The 12048-nt window shown below is 41.6% G+C and overlaps 1 protein-coding gene across 4 annotated transcripts in view; it reads right to left on the reverse strand.

The window, feature by feature from the left end:
- Positions 1-11771, reverse strand: part of LOC119661561 (sodium/potassium-transporting ATPase subunit beta-1-interacting protein) — a 147775-nt gene extending 136004 nt beyond the window's left edge. For 3 of the 4 annotated variants that reach the window (XR_005250591.1, XM_038070955.1, XM_038070953.1), the window contains exon 1: positions 11077-11770. Coding sequence is in view for 3 of the 4 variants with exons in the window: in XM_038070955.1 (XP_037926883.1) it covers positions 11077-11130 (54 nt within the window). In the remaining variant the exon portion in view is untranslated. Of the gene's footprint in view, positions 1-11076 lie in introns of all 4 variants that reach the window. The other variant, XM_038070954.1, reaches the window with a different exon arrangement.
- Positions 11772-12048: the final 277 nt, after the last annotated feature.

The raw sequence follows: 12048 nt of genomic DNA on the forward strand, positions 1-12048 counted from the left end.
GAGAAAATTGGCGCCATGAGAAGTTCCAGTAATATTGAAGTTTGCAAGCATTATAGCAGAGGCACTTTCAGATTCTCAAGCTATTCTGGAAACAATTTGTGTGCACATTTCAAGTCCTCGTTCCCCCAATTACAGAAGTGAAAATAACCTTAGAAAGTACTAATTGAGGCATTTTGTTTTCCCAAACGATCATATTTTCAGAAAAATTATACATCCCTCCCATCCTTAATAATAAGAATCATTGGCGCAACAATCCGCATTGGATCAGGGGTTTGAAGTGTGTTCGAACACTACACAACAGTACACTGTAGGAGACAATGTGATCAAAATTGCGCTCGCCCAAGATTAGTACCCTGATTTGACTTAGGTACTCATTAACAGCTGAGTCGACTGGTATCCGACATCCAGTCACGATAACAAATCGGACATCCTTAAACTCAAAATAAAGTAGCACCGCATGCAAATGGTTTCACAGATTCGCACTAAATTAAATGAAAATAAGGAGCAGTTTCAGAAATTGAATTTTGGCTGGAAAACAATGGTTTGACGCGCGCAGAGTATACGAAGGCATGACAAAGGCATATGCGAGACGTACTTTATGGGACGCATAGCTTCGCCATAGACAAGAAAGCAAACAGAAGGGAAATAAAGCCACATGTCGACAAATTTATCACGAATATATTGTAGATACGGATCAATGTGAGCCTAAGCCTAAGTATCAGTAGGCATTAGTTAGTTAGTTTAGTTAAATGGGGGGAGCCGCAGCTCCGAGCACTCAGGCCATTATTAGGCCCATTGTACTATCCCCGTAAGTTGCCTATTCAATGGCTTCCCGCCTACGGTGTTCGCAGGCTTTAGCGAATCTGAGAGCATTCTCAAGAGGCACAGAGTGTGCAGATTCTTCATTGAAGAAAACCTTGCCAAGGTGTCTTCGTCTGAGATCTGAGAATGCCGGGCAGCTGCATAAATATCAGTAGGCATGCTATCCATCGAAATTTTGGCAAACAGGCCCCACATCTGCATATCACAAAAACTTTTAGCCAGGAAAATCCATTGTGCAATAGAGGCTTAAAATGCGAATCATGTTCTACTGACTGTCAACGTGCACTCATGATTAAAGATCAGAGTGTTGCATAAAGCCGGCGACGTCGTTACGGTAAGCTTCGGGTTCAATATTGGAAAACTACATCCTTCATATCTTCACATTCCAAACTAGACATAATAAGCAAAATTGCAAGGGAATACAAAACTGCAACACCCTCCATTTCAGATCATGTGGCACAATCACTACTATATTCCCTAGATACCCTGAGTTGTTTACGCAATGTAAATTTCCGATTGCAATGCAAATATTAGGTTGGGGAAAAAGTAATGCCGTATTTTGTCAATAAATGGCGACACTTAAACGTATCTTGTGTTGTACTTATCACATCGGGTCATACTATACGGCGATTTGAAGACTACAATCTGGGCTACAGGTGTCTCTTTGACAGTTTTATGATCGTACGTTTCAGTCTCAAGTTATAGCGCGTCAAAGATGGAGTCCACCAAGCAAGAAATTCGTCATATTTTACATCTTTACTACCTAAGAGGTAAAAATGCAACGAAGGCGGCCAAAAAAATTTGTGAAAGTTATGGGTCTGATACTGTAACGATTCGAACAGCACAGCGTTGGTTCGATCGATTTCGTTCTGGTGTAGTGGATGTCGAAGATACACCCCGTACTGGTAGGCCAATCACCGTAGAAACCGATAAAATCGTCGAAATCATCCAAATAGATCGGCATGTGAGCATTCACTCGATTGGCCAGAAACTAGGTAAGGACCATAAAACCGTTTGGAACCATTTGCAGAAGATTGGATTCCAAAAAAAAGCTGGATGTTTGGGCGCCACAGGAGTTGACCGAAAAAATCTCTTGGACCGAATCAACGCCTGCGATGCACTGGTGAAACGGAACGAATTCGATCCATTTTCGAAGTGGGTTATGACTGGTGATGAAAAGTGGATCACGTACGAAAATCTCAAGTGAAAAAGATCGTGGTCGAAGGGCGGCGAGCCGGCCCAAACGATCCCCAAGCCCGGATTGACGGCCAGGAAGATTTTGCTGAGTGTTTGGTGGGATTGAAAGGGAGTCATCTACTATGAGCTGCTCAACTATGGCCGGACCATCAATTCGGTCCTCTACTGTGAGCAACTCGACCGTTTGAAGCAGGCGATTGACCAACAGCGGCCAGAATTGGTCAATAGGAATGGTGTTCTGTTCCACCAGGACAACGCTCGGCCTCACTGAAGCTACGGGAGCCCGGATGGGATGTTCTATCGCACCCACCGTATAGTCTGGACCTGACACCAAGTGATTACCATCTCTTCCGGCCCATGCAAAACGCTCTTGGTGCTACTAGGTTGGCCTCAAAAGAGGGTTGCGAAAACTGGCTGAGTTTTTTGCAAATAAGGAGGGGGTGTTTTCTAAGAGGGGGATTATGGAGTTGCCTTCTAAATGGCAAAAAGTTTGCGAACAAAACGGCGCATATTTGACTTACATCGGATAATTCTAAGTATGTTAAATAAAGCGCTAAAATTCGATCACAAATGCGACATTACTTTTTCCCCAACCCAATATTATCACGACTATATGCGTATATAACAATAGCAAATCAAACAAAAACATTACGATCATCTCGAAAAAAAATAGTTTATCGTTTCCACTCCGTATCTTGTCTATTCAGGATATATATGCCGCAAATCAGGAGGAGATCTCATGATCTCCTTCCAGGCCTAGTTGACATTTATACCAAATAATGCATAAACCCAAGATAAACCTGAATATCCGTAACTGGAGACAATCTATAATGGTTAACACTTGCATCAGCCTTTGCCAGAATTAGAACTTTTGCACGCCTAGAACTGATGCAATTACTTTGCCTTCTTGAGAATGGAGAAACAGATCCTTTTGGTAAAGAACTGCTAACACTTTGCATTTAATCCCTAAATCAAATCGAGTAAAGTTTATGAAAGGAATCAACCAGTATGGGTTGCGACATACTAACCCCACGGTGAATACATGTGATAAGAGGCACAGTCACTTTTGACAACTGTTGTTGCGTATAGTGCTCTCCATCTCCGAGTAGAATATCAATGCCAACTTGGCAGAGGACTTGTCTGTGACTTTCGGAACAAAACGTTCGGAAATTGCGGAGATCTACATGAGACAGGAGGAACGATTTAAAGTTTACGTTGATGGAGAAACAAAAGAAGCAGTCATGACCACGAACCGTAGGAAAACGAACATTATCACAATGGGTGTAGATAAATATACGGACACTGAATATCAAGTGTCTGAAGATGATGATCAACGCGGTTCAAACGGCACCTAGAATATGCCAGTCAAAAGGCATTTATACGAACGTTGCGGAATGTCGGCTGACCGAAATCAGATGGAAAATTATTAATAACTGACAGTGTGAAGTCCATACTGGTATGTATGTGTCGTTCATATGACCAGAAACGCTGTCAAGCTCGCAGAACGGAAAAAGGAACGGAAAGAAGAAGATATCATTCCGAGGATTTGCAACGTAGCAGACATGACCCCAATTGGCTTACTTGCATAGAAAATGCAATTGTCGTACTGCAGAAAGCAGATGGATTTATCGGTAACGAACACAAAAAAGATATGTGACTAAACCACGTGAGCAGATGGGACAACCTCCAGAATATCGATGGGCACACAATGTTAAGAAATTAATCGGGCAGAATCCCGACAAAAATAAACCACCACCTTACAAAGTTCTTCAGAGGACACGGAGAGTGTTGCAAACAGTATTTATACCGCTTCAGATTTGTCGATTTTGTAGCATCGCAAGTAGTTGAATTACGAGCACCTTCTATTTGATTGCCCTAGATTTGAAAAAGAAAGCTACAATATATGACGCGGTAGCAGGAAAATATGCCCTAAAATATTCATTCGTTGAAAAGACATTCAATCCAGAGAGAAACTCACTTATAATTATCCCGACAATTACAAAAATTCAGGACGAGCTATTGAAGTAACCAAAAGCATAAAAGGAAAGGCTGAAACGAAACGGACCATAAGGGCTTGAAGGCAAGTCGATGCCATGAAGTAATATTTAAATAGGGCTAGCTTGGGGCCAACTCAAAGAAACGGGAATACTTTTTGGTGGATAAGAACTCCACACACGCCCTCTGGTCCAAGCGTCATGTACAGCCGTTCGAGCTTAAGCGAACTTGTTTTTTAAGATTTTTACGCCTCAGTGCTACAAAAATGCGTGATGTTTTTGAATAAGTACATTAATGCTGTTTTCGCTCAGTTATGGTCATTTCGATTACAAACAACTAGATCGTCATAGAAAACCCCACAGAATTATTTGAGATGCAGCTGCTGCCAGAGCAGTACTTTCACCCCAAATTGATTTTATCGACCACGACGGTATGAACTTTTGAGAATTGATTTCGGAAGAGAAAGGTGTTAAGTATCCTTCACTGAAAACAAACACTCCACACCATTATATTACATTGCTTTAGCTTACTAACATCAAATATTTGGAATTACCAATAATATTTGCAAGATAAATTTGCTTTTCACGGCTATTGATTTCAAATTGTTCGTTGGAAAAGCAAATAAGATGGGAACATGGAGTGTGAACCATCAACTCCAAGGTAATAATTTTGGAGGAAAAATTCGTCTAGACTTCAATCCACGGCACTAATAAACTTTTAAATCAGAAGTAAACTTCAATTTATCATTTTTCGTCTAATCTTGGAGCGAAAACCAGCCACAATCATTCTTATTATAATGAAAGCTTTCCTCGTTACTAAACTCTCGTTTGTATTATCTCAAACTGGATCTGGATTTAAATGATTTTTATTGAAGAACTACATTATGGATTCTAGTCAGACCAGAGGGATTCATTTCCAAAGTTAACACCTTATTATGCGGTCATTAAAATCACACGACTCGTAGATGAAATATTTGACGGTGAAAAGGACAAAGTATTGGAAAAACGGCTGCCAGTTGCTAAAAAATCGCAAAGGTAAATGTAAGCAGTCAAGAAACCGAAAGTTGCACGTTTCAGGCATAAAAACTTCGAGTGCATGACATCGTGTGTATCGATAATAATACGCTTCACATTAGCAGTTCAACATTATTAGCAAGTGTAAAGAAGTTCACTAAAGACAGAGACAGACAAGCCGGAATACCAGAAGCTGGACGCTCCGAATATAAAGGTTTTGTGTTTATCTTATGTGAGAAATTTCCTGTGCAATTCAGAATATTCCTTGATATATGCAACTCCACCATTCATATAATTTCACTTTATATGGTGATCACGTCATACACGTCTTAGATTGCGATAAATTCACCTGCAATACAAAATTTTGACCTTCTATAACTTTGTTCTTTCAAGTTTTCTAAAACTGTGTATTACTTATAATGATACCAAATTGTACTTCTAGGATGAACTTAACGGGAGTCTTCGGGTAAATTTCTAAAATATGGTATTACGCTAGTATTAACTTTATTTTAACAGGTATCGGAATGGGAGGTATTTTAAGGCCTAGTTTTGTATATCGTTGTAAATTTGTTTCAAATTTTTCGGTTGGATAGGTTCTGAGAACAAGAACTGTTACACTTTTCGGGGTTTACATTTTGAGCTTTCAGTCCCATATGTTTCACCTAATATCAGAAATAAGTTCAGTTCCGAGAAGTACTAATCAAGCCCTTTCGTTTGATACTACACATGACCACATTCTGTCAAAAAAAAATTTACACTCATATTTAGTATGTAGGGAGAGACCCCCTCCCCATTAAATTCAACAGAAAATGGCGCCACTTGCTATATTACATATAGGGGATTCACAGACCACATGTTCTCATCAAATTTAGTGACAATAGCCTCAGCCATTTCCAAATAAATCGGTTGTGACAGACAGGTAGACAGACATTGAATCGATTCTAATGAGGTTTTGTTTCTATGGTTTAAGATGCAGTAAATTCGCGGAAAATTAATAAGTTTGAACTATTATAACTTTCATACAGTCGAATATTGATAATTCGAGCTCAGACAATTCGAAATCGTGGATAATTCAAATTTTTCTCTAGATCCCTTGAATTTTCTATAGTAATTGTTGTTATGTTAAAAAAAGAGAAAATAAAAAAAGATTCAGAAGTCCCACATATCCTGACGTTGGTGAATGTATCCTTAAATGGTTTAAACAGTCGTGCGATTAGCGAGTCCTTGGTTTGAGCGAAAGCAAAAGAATTTGCTTCGAAATTGGGTAAAAGTGGTTTCAAAACTAGCACGGGTTGGCTTCAGTTTCCAAGAGCAGAACTAACATTACATTTAAAAGTGTTTGTGGAGAGAGGGATAGCGTTGCCCAACAAGAAGTATGCTGGAAAACTTGTCGTAATTGATAAAGGACATGAATTACAAGGACATTTTTAATGTGGATGAAACTGTACACACGAAAAAAATTTCGCTTTTATAGAGGAACAGTGCAGTGGTGCTAAGCACAGTAAGAACATTTTCTGTTTAGCTTACCGTGCAGCCGTAACTTACAAGGAGTTCGTAAACGTCGGCGGTAACGGATAAGTCTATGGCAATCTTACAGATGCGGATATTTTATAGAGATAGAGAAGACCGATAATGGCAATCTTCAAAGGAGGAATCCACAACCGAAGAGAAACCACTTCCATCCACTTCAAAAGGTGCAGAATGCTTAGGAGACTTGAAGCGTTTTATTGAAATCCATGATAACGTAAACTATTTGGTCTTTCCTGATTTAAATATTGTTTTATCAAATTGAAGTTTTTGTAAGCGAAAGGACGATAAGTACGAAGAAATGGACTAAAATACTTTAATCATACTACTACTAGCCATACTACTCCTAGGATGAACTTAAGAGGGGTTTTCCGGTCATTTTCAATAAGTTGGTAATATACTATTTTATTTGTAGGTGGCCGAAAGGCAGCATAGGTCCCGAGAAGAAACGTGGATTGGTATCCACGATAGATCATAAAACCTGGGAAACGGCTGCTGAACCAATACCAACAGCTCTACTACCAAACCCTATCTCCACCTCACATGGTGACCACTGGGAGTTTTCTGAACGAAAAACTGCAGACGGAGGAGGATGAAGGCGAGTTTTCCGCCCCTAAAAGCGGGACAAATTGTGCCAACTGGTCCTCCAGGTTGAGGTTGGATAGGGCTGACAACCCTATACGGAAAATGACTCGTTACGAAGCCACAAAAGGAGCCTCGGACTGGATTGACAACACAACGACGAACTCGGCAACGAAAACAGAATAACATTTTTTTTTATTGTCTCATGAACAGAGGGGCTGCCAAGCAGCTAGCAATATACGTTGCGGGAGATGCGTTGAACAGGGACCCGTTTTCTGGAGAAGAGCCACTACACCATATATTATAGTGGCCATCCGATAAACCAAGCGCCCGGAGTAGGTTTTTTACAAAGAATGATACCTGCTGTTATCGGTTTTGAAAACATAAGCGAACGGCTAAGCACTCTGCGTTTGCGCGGCAATTTTAGAAATATAAGCCTCATAAACGGTCAAGCCCCTACAGACTCGAAGAAGGATATCTTCTACGACGCAGTTGAGAGGACTCTCGAAGCCTATCCCAAGTATGATATAAAAATCATACTTGGAGAATTCAATAGTCAAGTAGAGATCCCCATAACTCACATATGAATACCAATGATAACGGACTGCGGATTATTCAGTTAGGAGTATCGCAGTAAATGGTTGTTGGTACCTGGTTTGCGCGAAAAGCAGTCCACAAACAAACGTAGCCCTCTCCAGACGTGACCACTTTTAACCAAATTGGCCAGCTGTAGATCGAACGCCACCACCTCTCAGCCTCGATGAATGTCAGAACATATAGAGAGGCCAATATAGACTCGCACCACTATCCCTTCTGACAATCAGGTAAGAGCTAATACTGAAGCCATCCGCAGCACAGTCCTCGCGATACATACAAGGGAGAAATGGTTGCCGCAATAGCCGCAGTAAACAGGAGTCCTGGAGATAAAGCCTCAACGAATGATCTTCACAATCACCTGAAGAATGTTATCATTGATATGACCACAAACATATTTGCTCCCAATCGCAAAAAAAGTCGGAACGGTTGTTTCGACGAGGAATGTAAGCTAGCAAAGCGGAAGAATGCTGCATACCGAGTAATGTTTCGTTCTCAAGGAACGCAGCACGTGCGGAGACTTATCACGAACTCCGTCGAGAAGAGAATCGACTTTACAGACAGAAAATGGTAGACTGGAAGAACCAACAGGTCTGTGACCTCGAAAAGTACAGGGAGCTACCACAACAGGCGAGAAGTTTTACCAACAAGTCAGCAGGATGAAGTATTATACACTTCGATCCTCATCCTGTCGAGACAAAGAGGGAAACCTGAGAAGAAACAGTTCGTGCAATTCATTGGCTTAAAAATCATAAATCGCCAGGAGCCAATGGAATTACGGCCCAATTGCTTAAATATGAAGGCGACCAATTATATCAAGCTGTGCATTAACTGATGTACAAAGTGTGGGACACCGAACCAATGCCTGACGATTGATAGCGAAGCATTATCTGTCCCATACATAAAAAGGAAGATATCACGGGTGAGTTCCATCTATAAGATATTCTCCGCTATCTTCCTAGGCCGGATAGCTACATACACACAGAATAGTATTGGCCCATACCAAAGAGGTTTCACTCCAGTCAAATCAGCAACAGATCAGATTTTCTCTTTGTGGCAAGCGATGGCAAAACTGCTGGAATATGGACATCAGTTGCACCATCTTTTCATCGACTTTAAGGCTACTCATGATGACATAGCCAGGGTAAACTTGTACACGGCCATGAGCGAATTCGATATCCCGACGAAATTGATAAGACTGACTAGGATAACCCTGACCAATGTGCGAGGCCGGATAAAAGCAGCAGGATCATTCTCTAGACCATTCAACATCAGATAACTTCTCCGAAAATCACAACCAATAACAGCTATAGCGCCTATTTCAGCTTACAAGAACTGTTTTGCCCGAAACGCCTTACCATAAAACCAAAGCTCTTACTGTACAAAACAATGATCGTGCCAGTCCTCATGTACTCCTCGGAGACTGGAGTTCTTAACAAGAAAAATTGCGAACTCTTGGCCGCGCTCAAGCGAAGAATCTTCCAAAGAATTTTTGACCCCCTACATGAGGATGGACCATTTCGTAGCCTACAATACGACGAAATCGATGAGCGATACCATGACCATCTGGTTGTAGATAAAATTTGGCTAGCAAGTTGCGGCGGGCTGGTTACTTAATCAAGATGAGGATGATCCAGCCCAGAAAATCTATAAGAGCAATATCTATGGTAGAAAAAGAAGACGAGGCAGGCCAGGACACCAGGCAGGTTTTAGGGATGTCGAAATGGTGCACCTCGGCGCAAAACTGGGATGTGTGGAGTTGCTTATTAAGGCAGGCCTAGACCGGATATCGATTGTTGTGCCGTGGATGATGATGATGATACTATTGTATTATTAAGTAAATTGAAAAATTGACGAGTAAGGGATCACAATGTGCACATGTAAAATGAGATAAGAATTATTTCCAGAAACTACCCAACTCAATAATCTTAAAAAAATCCTGGGCCGAGCGCTTATATGAAATCTAGTCCTCAAAATAGGTCCCATTCCGATATCTACTCAATCTTCTTTTTCTTCAGCCGAAGATTAAGTAGATATCGGAATGGGACATATTTTGAGGCCTAGATTAGATATTGGCATGATCGAATGCAAGTGCACTATACCGCAATAGTAAAAAGAGAAGTATCTAGAGCCTTACCACCTCACGTCACTTAGGCCCTGAATGTCCAACTTATATTGCCGAAATTCTCACTTAAGCTGTGAAGGCAGGCAATGTGGAGACCCTCAATAGCGTTGTCGGGGAGCGTACCAAAAAATCATAAAACGTTTTCGGTATCCAAAGGTCGAGGTGAAGATCAGTTCCTATCGGAGTAGTTTTGAAATTTGTCTAGGAATTTCTATCGACTTCAATCGCCTTTTACGACAAGCAGGGAATATTTTGAGCGTATTCCTAAACCAAAACTCGTAAAACTCCTCCCTGCCTCTAGATCGATATTGCCTCTCTCGTCACGTCTACTGGCATATCTGATGACAAAAACCACGACTAAATGCCTTCCTGCATTCAGGGCCGTTCATAATACTCCTTTAAGGTCAAATTCATCTTTCGTTGATTCATTCTTGCTTATATTTCATTCAGAATATGCTTCAATACTACGGAAGTGATTAAACTACAGCAGCGACAACAAAAAATGAGTATCCATGGCTAGAAGCACTTCACAACCGTTTCTCTCAATTTTTTTAGGTTCCTTGCAAATGCTAACAGCCAATCATAGTCCTTTTGAATCTCGTATTTCGTTTATTCATCGGAGTCTCCAGAACCGGTTGCTAATTTAAGATTTCCAATATTAGCAGAAACTAGTAGATAAGTCTCTTATAAGGAAAAGTGCAACTTTGATAAAAGATTGATTTCAGCATTATCAACTCCAAAAAATTGGCTTGAGAACGTCTCTCAAGCGCAAATAAATCGAACTAAAACATAAAAGAAACACTCCGTTCGCTATTTTTCTGCAGAAAGATAGCAAACTTTCCGAGAAAATCGCCGAATCAGTCCACGAGTGAAAACATTGTCGTCATCGTGCAAGCCCAAGAGATAACGTGGTTCATTCAACGGATTAGTGGATAGTTGGCTCGAGAGATATGGCAGAGCCGGTGACCGTAAGCGTGACACAAAGAAGTTTTCAAGAAATGCTTGCGCTATCTCTCGCGCAACTGGTCAGTGACGCATCGATCGCGATCTACCGGGGCTGGAAGGAGCGCAAAACGGCGGAGGCGACTCACCTTGACTATCCACTATCTAACTCGCCAACTACGTAGCTGCAAGAATGCGGAGTCAGCGAACCGTGAAACTAATTCGGTTTGGTTTGAAATTCCCGTAAGGGGCAGTGCTAAAAAGGGTCAGGTAACTTACCAATTGCAGGAAGCATGTTGACAACAGGAAGTGTCGCCTGGTACACGAGCCCATGTCATACTTTTTCGCATTGCATCCACACACCTAGACTTAGAGCGAACTATTTCCGCTCGCCACTTCGATGGCTAGAAACGACGGTTTAGAGTAGAAGCCAGAGCGTCGCTCCAGCATAACATCCGCAAGGGAAAAGGCACTTCTGGCACTCGCAACTATTTCCTTTCTCTGATTTCTACTGCGGCCGCATCTTCACAAAGCACAAATCTGAAACGGGCAACTCGCGATGCGTCACTTTTTATATTTTCCCGAATAAAAACCCAAAAAATTCACTGCATTTCACATCTTATCAGCCCGGGCAGCTTTTCCACTAATTCTCCTCGGAATCTTATGTAATTACCAGAAAACTGCAGAACCTCATCCGCGGATAATGCACTTGTGCGGTCTTGGAACGGATTCACAAAACATTTCCTCCACATGCGACCGAGACGAGTCACTTTTTGCAACCTGATGAGTTCCCTTCGCCGTCGCTGCGGAAAACTGCAGGCAAGTGTGCAACGGTCGCACAAGCACACGCGGCCGATCTCGGATGTTCGGTGGAAATCCGCTTTCTCGTATGCGATGCACCCACTTGGCTACGGCACGAACAGCCGTCTACCGACCACTCACTTCGAATACTCCACAAAGAATGACTTCGAGAGTCACGAAACGCGAACGCGTTGAAACGAGAGGGAAAAGTTTGTTTACCGCAGTCGTAGAGCGGAAAAACTAAGCGCTAGAAAGGGACGAGAAGCTTGCGCGAGCCACTTGTTGAATGCCGACGAGCAATCGGAAACACAAGGTGGCTAGAGAAGTGGCAACGGATTGTGCCTGTTCGAAAGTCATTGCCAGACCTATAGTAGTTCGCACATTTGATATACGCCAAAAGTAAGTTAGAAATTTACAAAGAAAGTGCCAGTACATATTAACGTTTATGTA

The sequence above is a fragment of the Hermetia illucens genome, chromosome 1 (genome assembly GCF_905115235.1).
Source record: "Hermetia illucens chromosome 1, iHerIll2.2.curated.20191125, whole genome shotgun sequence".
In the NCBI taxonomy this organism is placed as follows: Eukaryota; Metazoa; Arthropoda; class Insecta; order Diptera; family Stratiomyidae; genus Hermetia; species Hermetia illucens.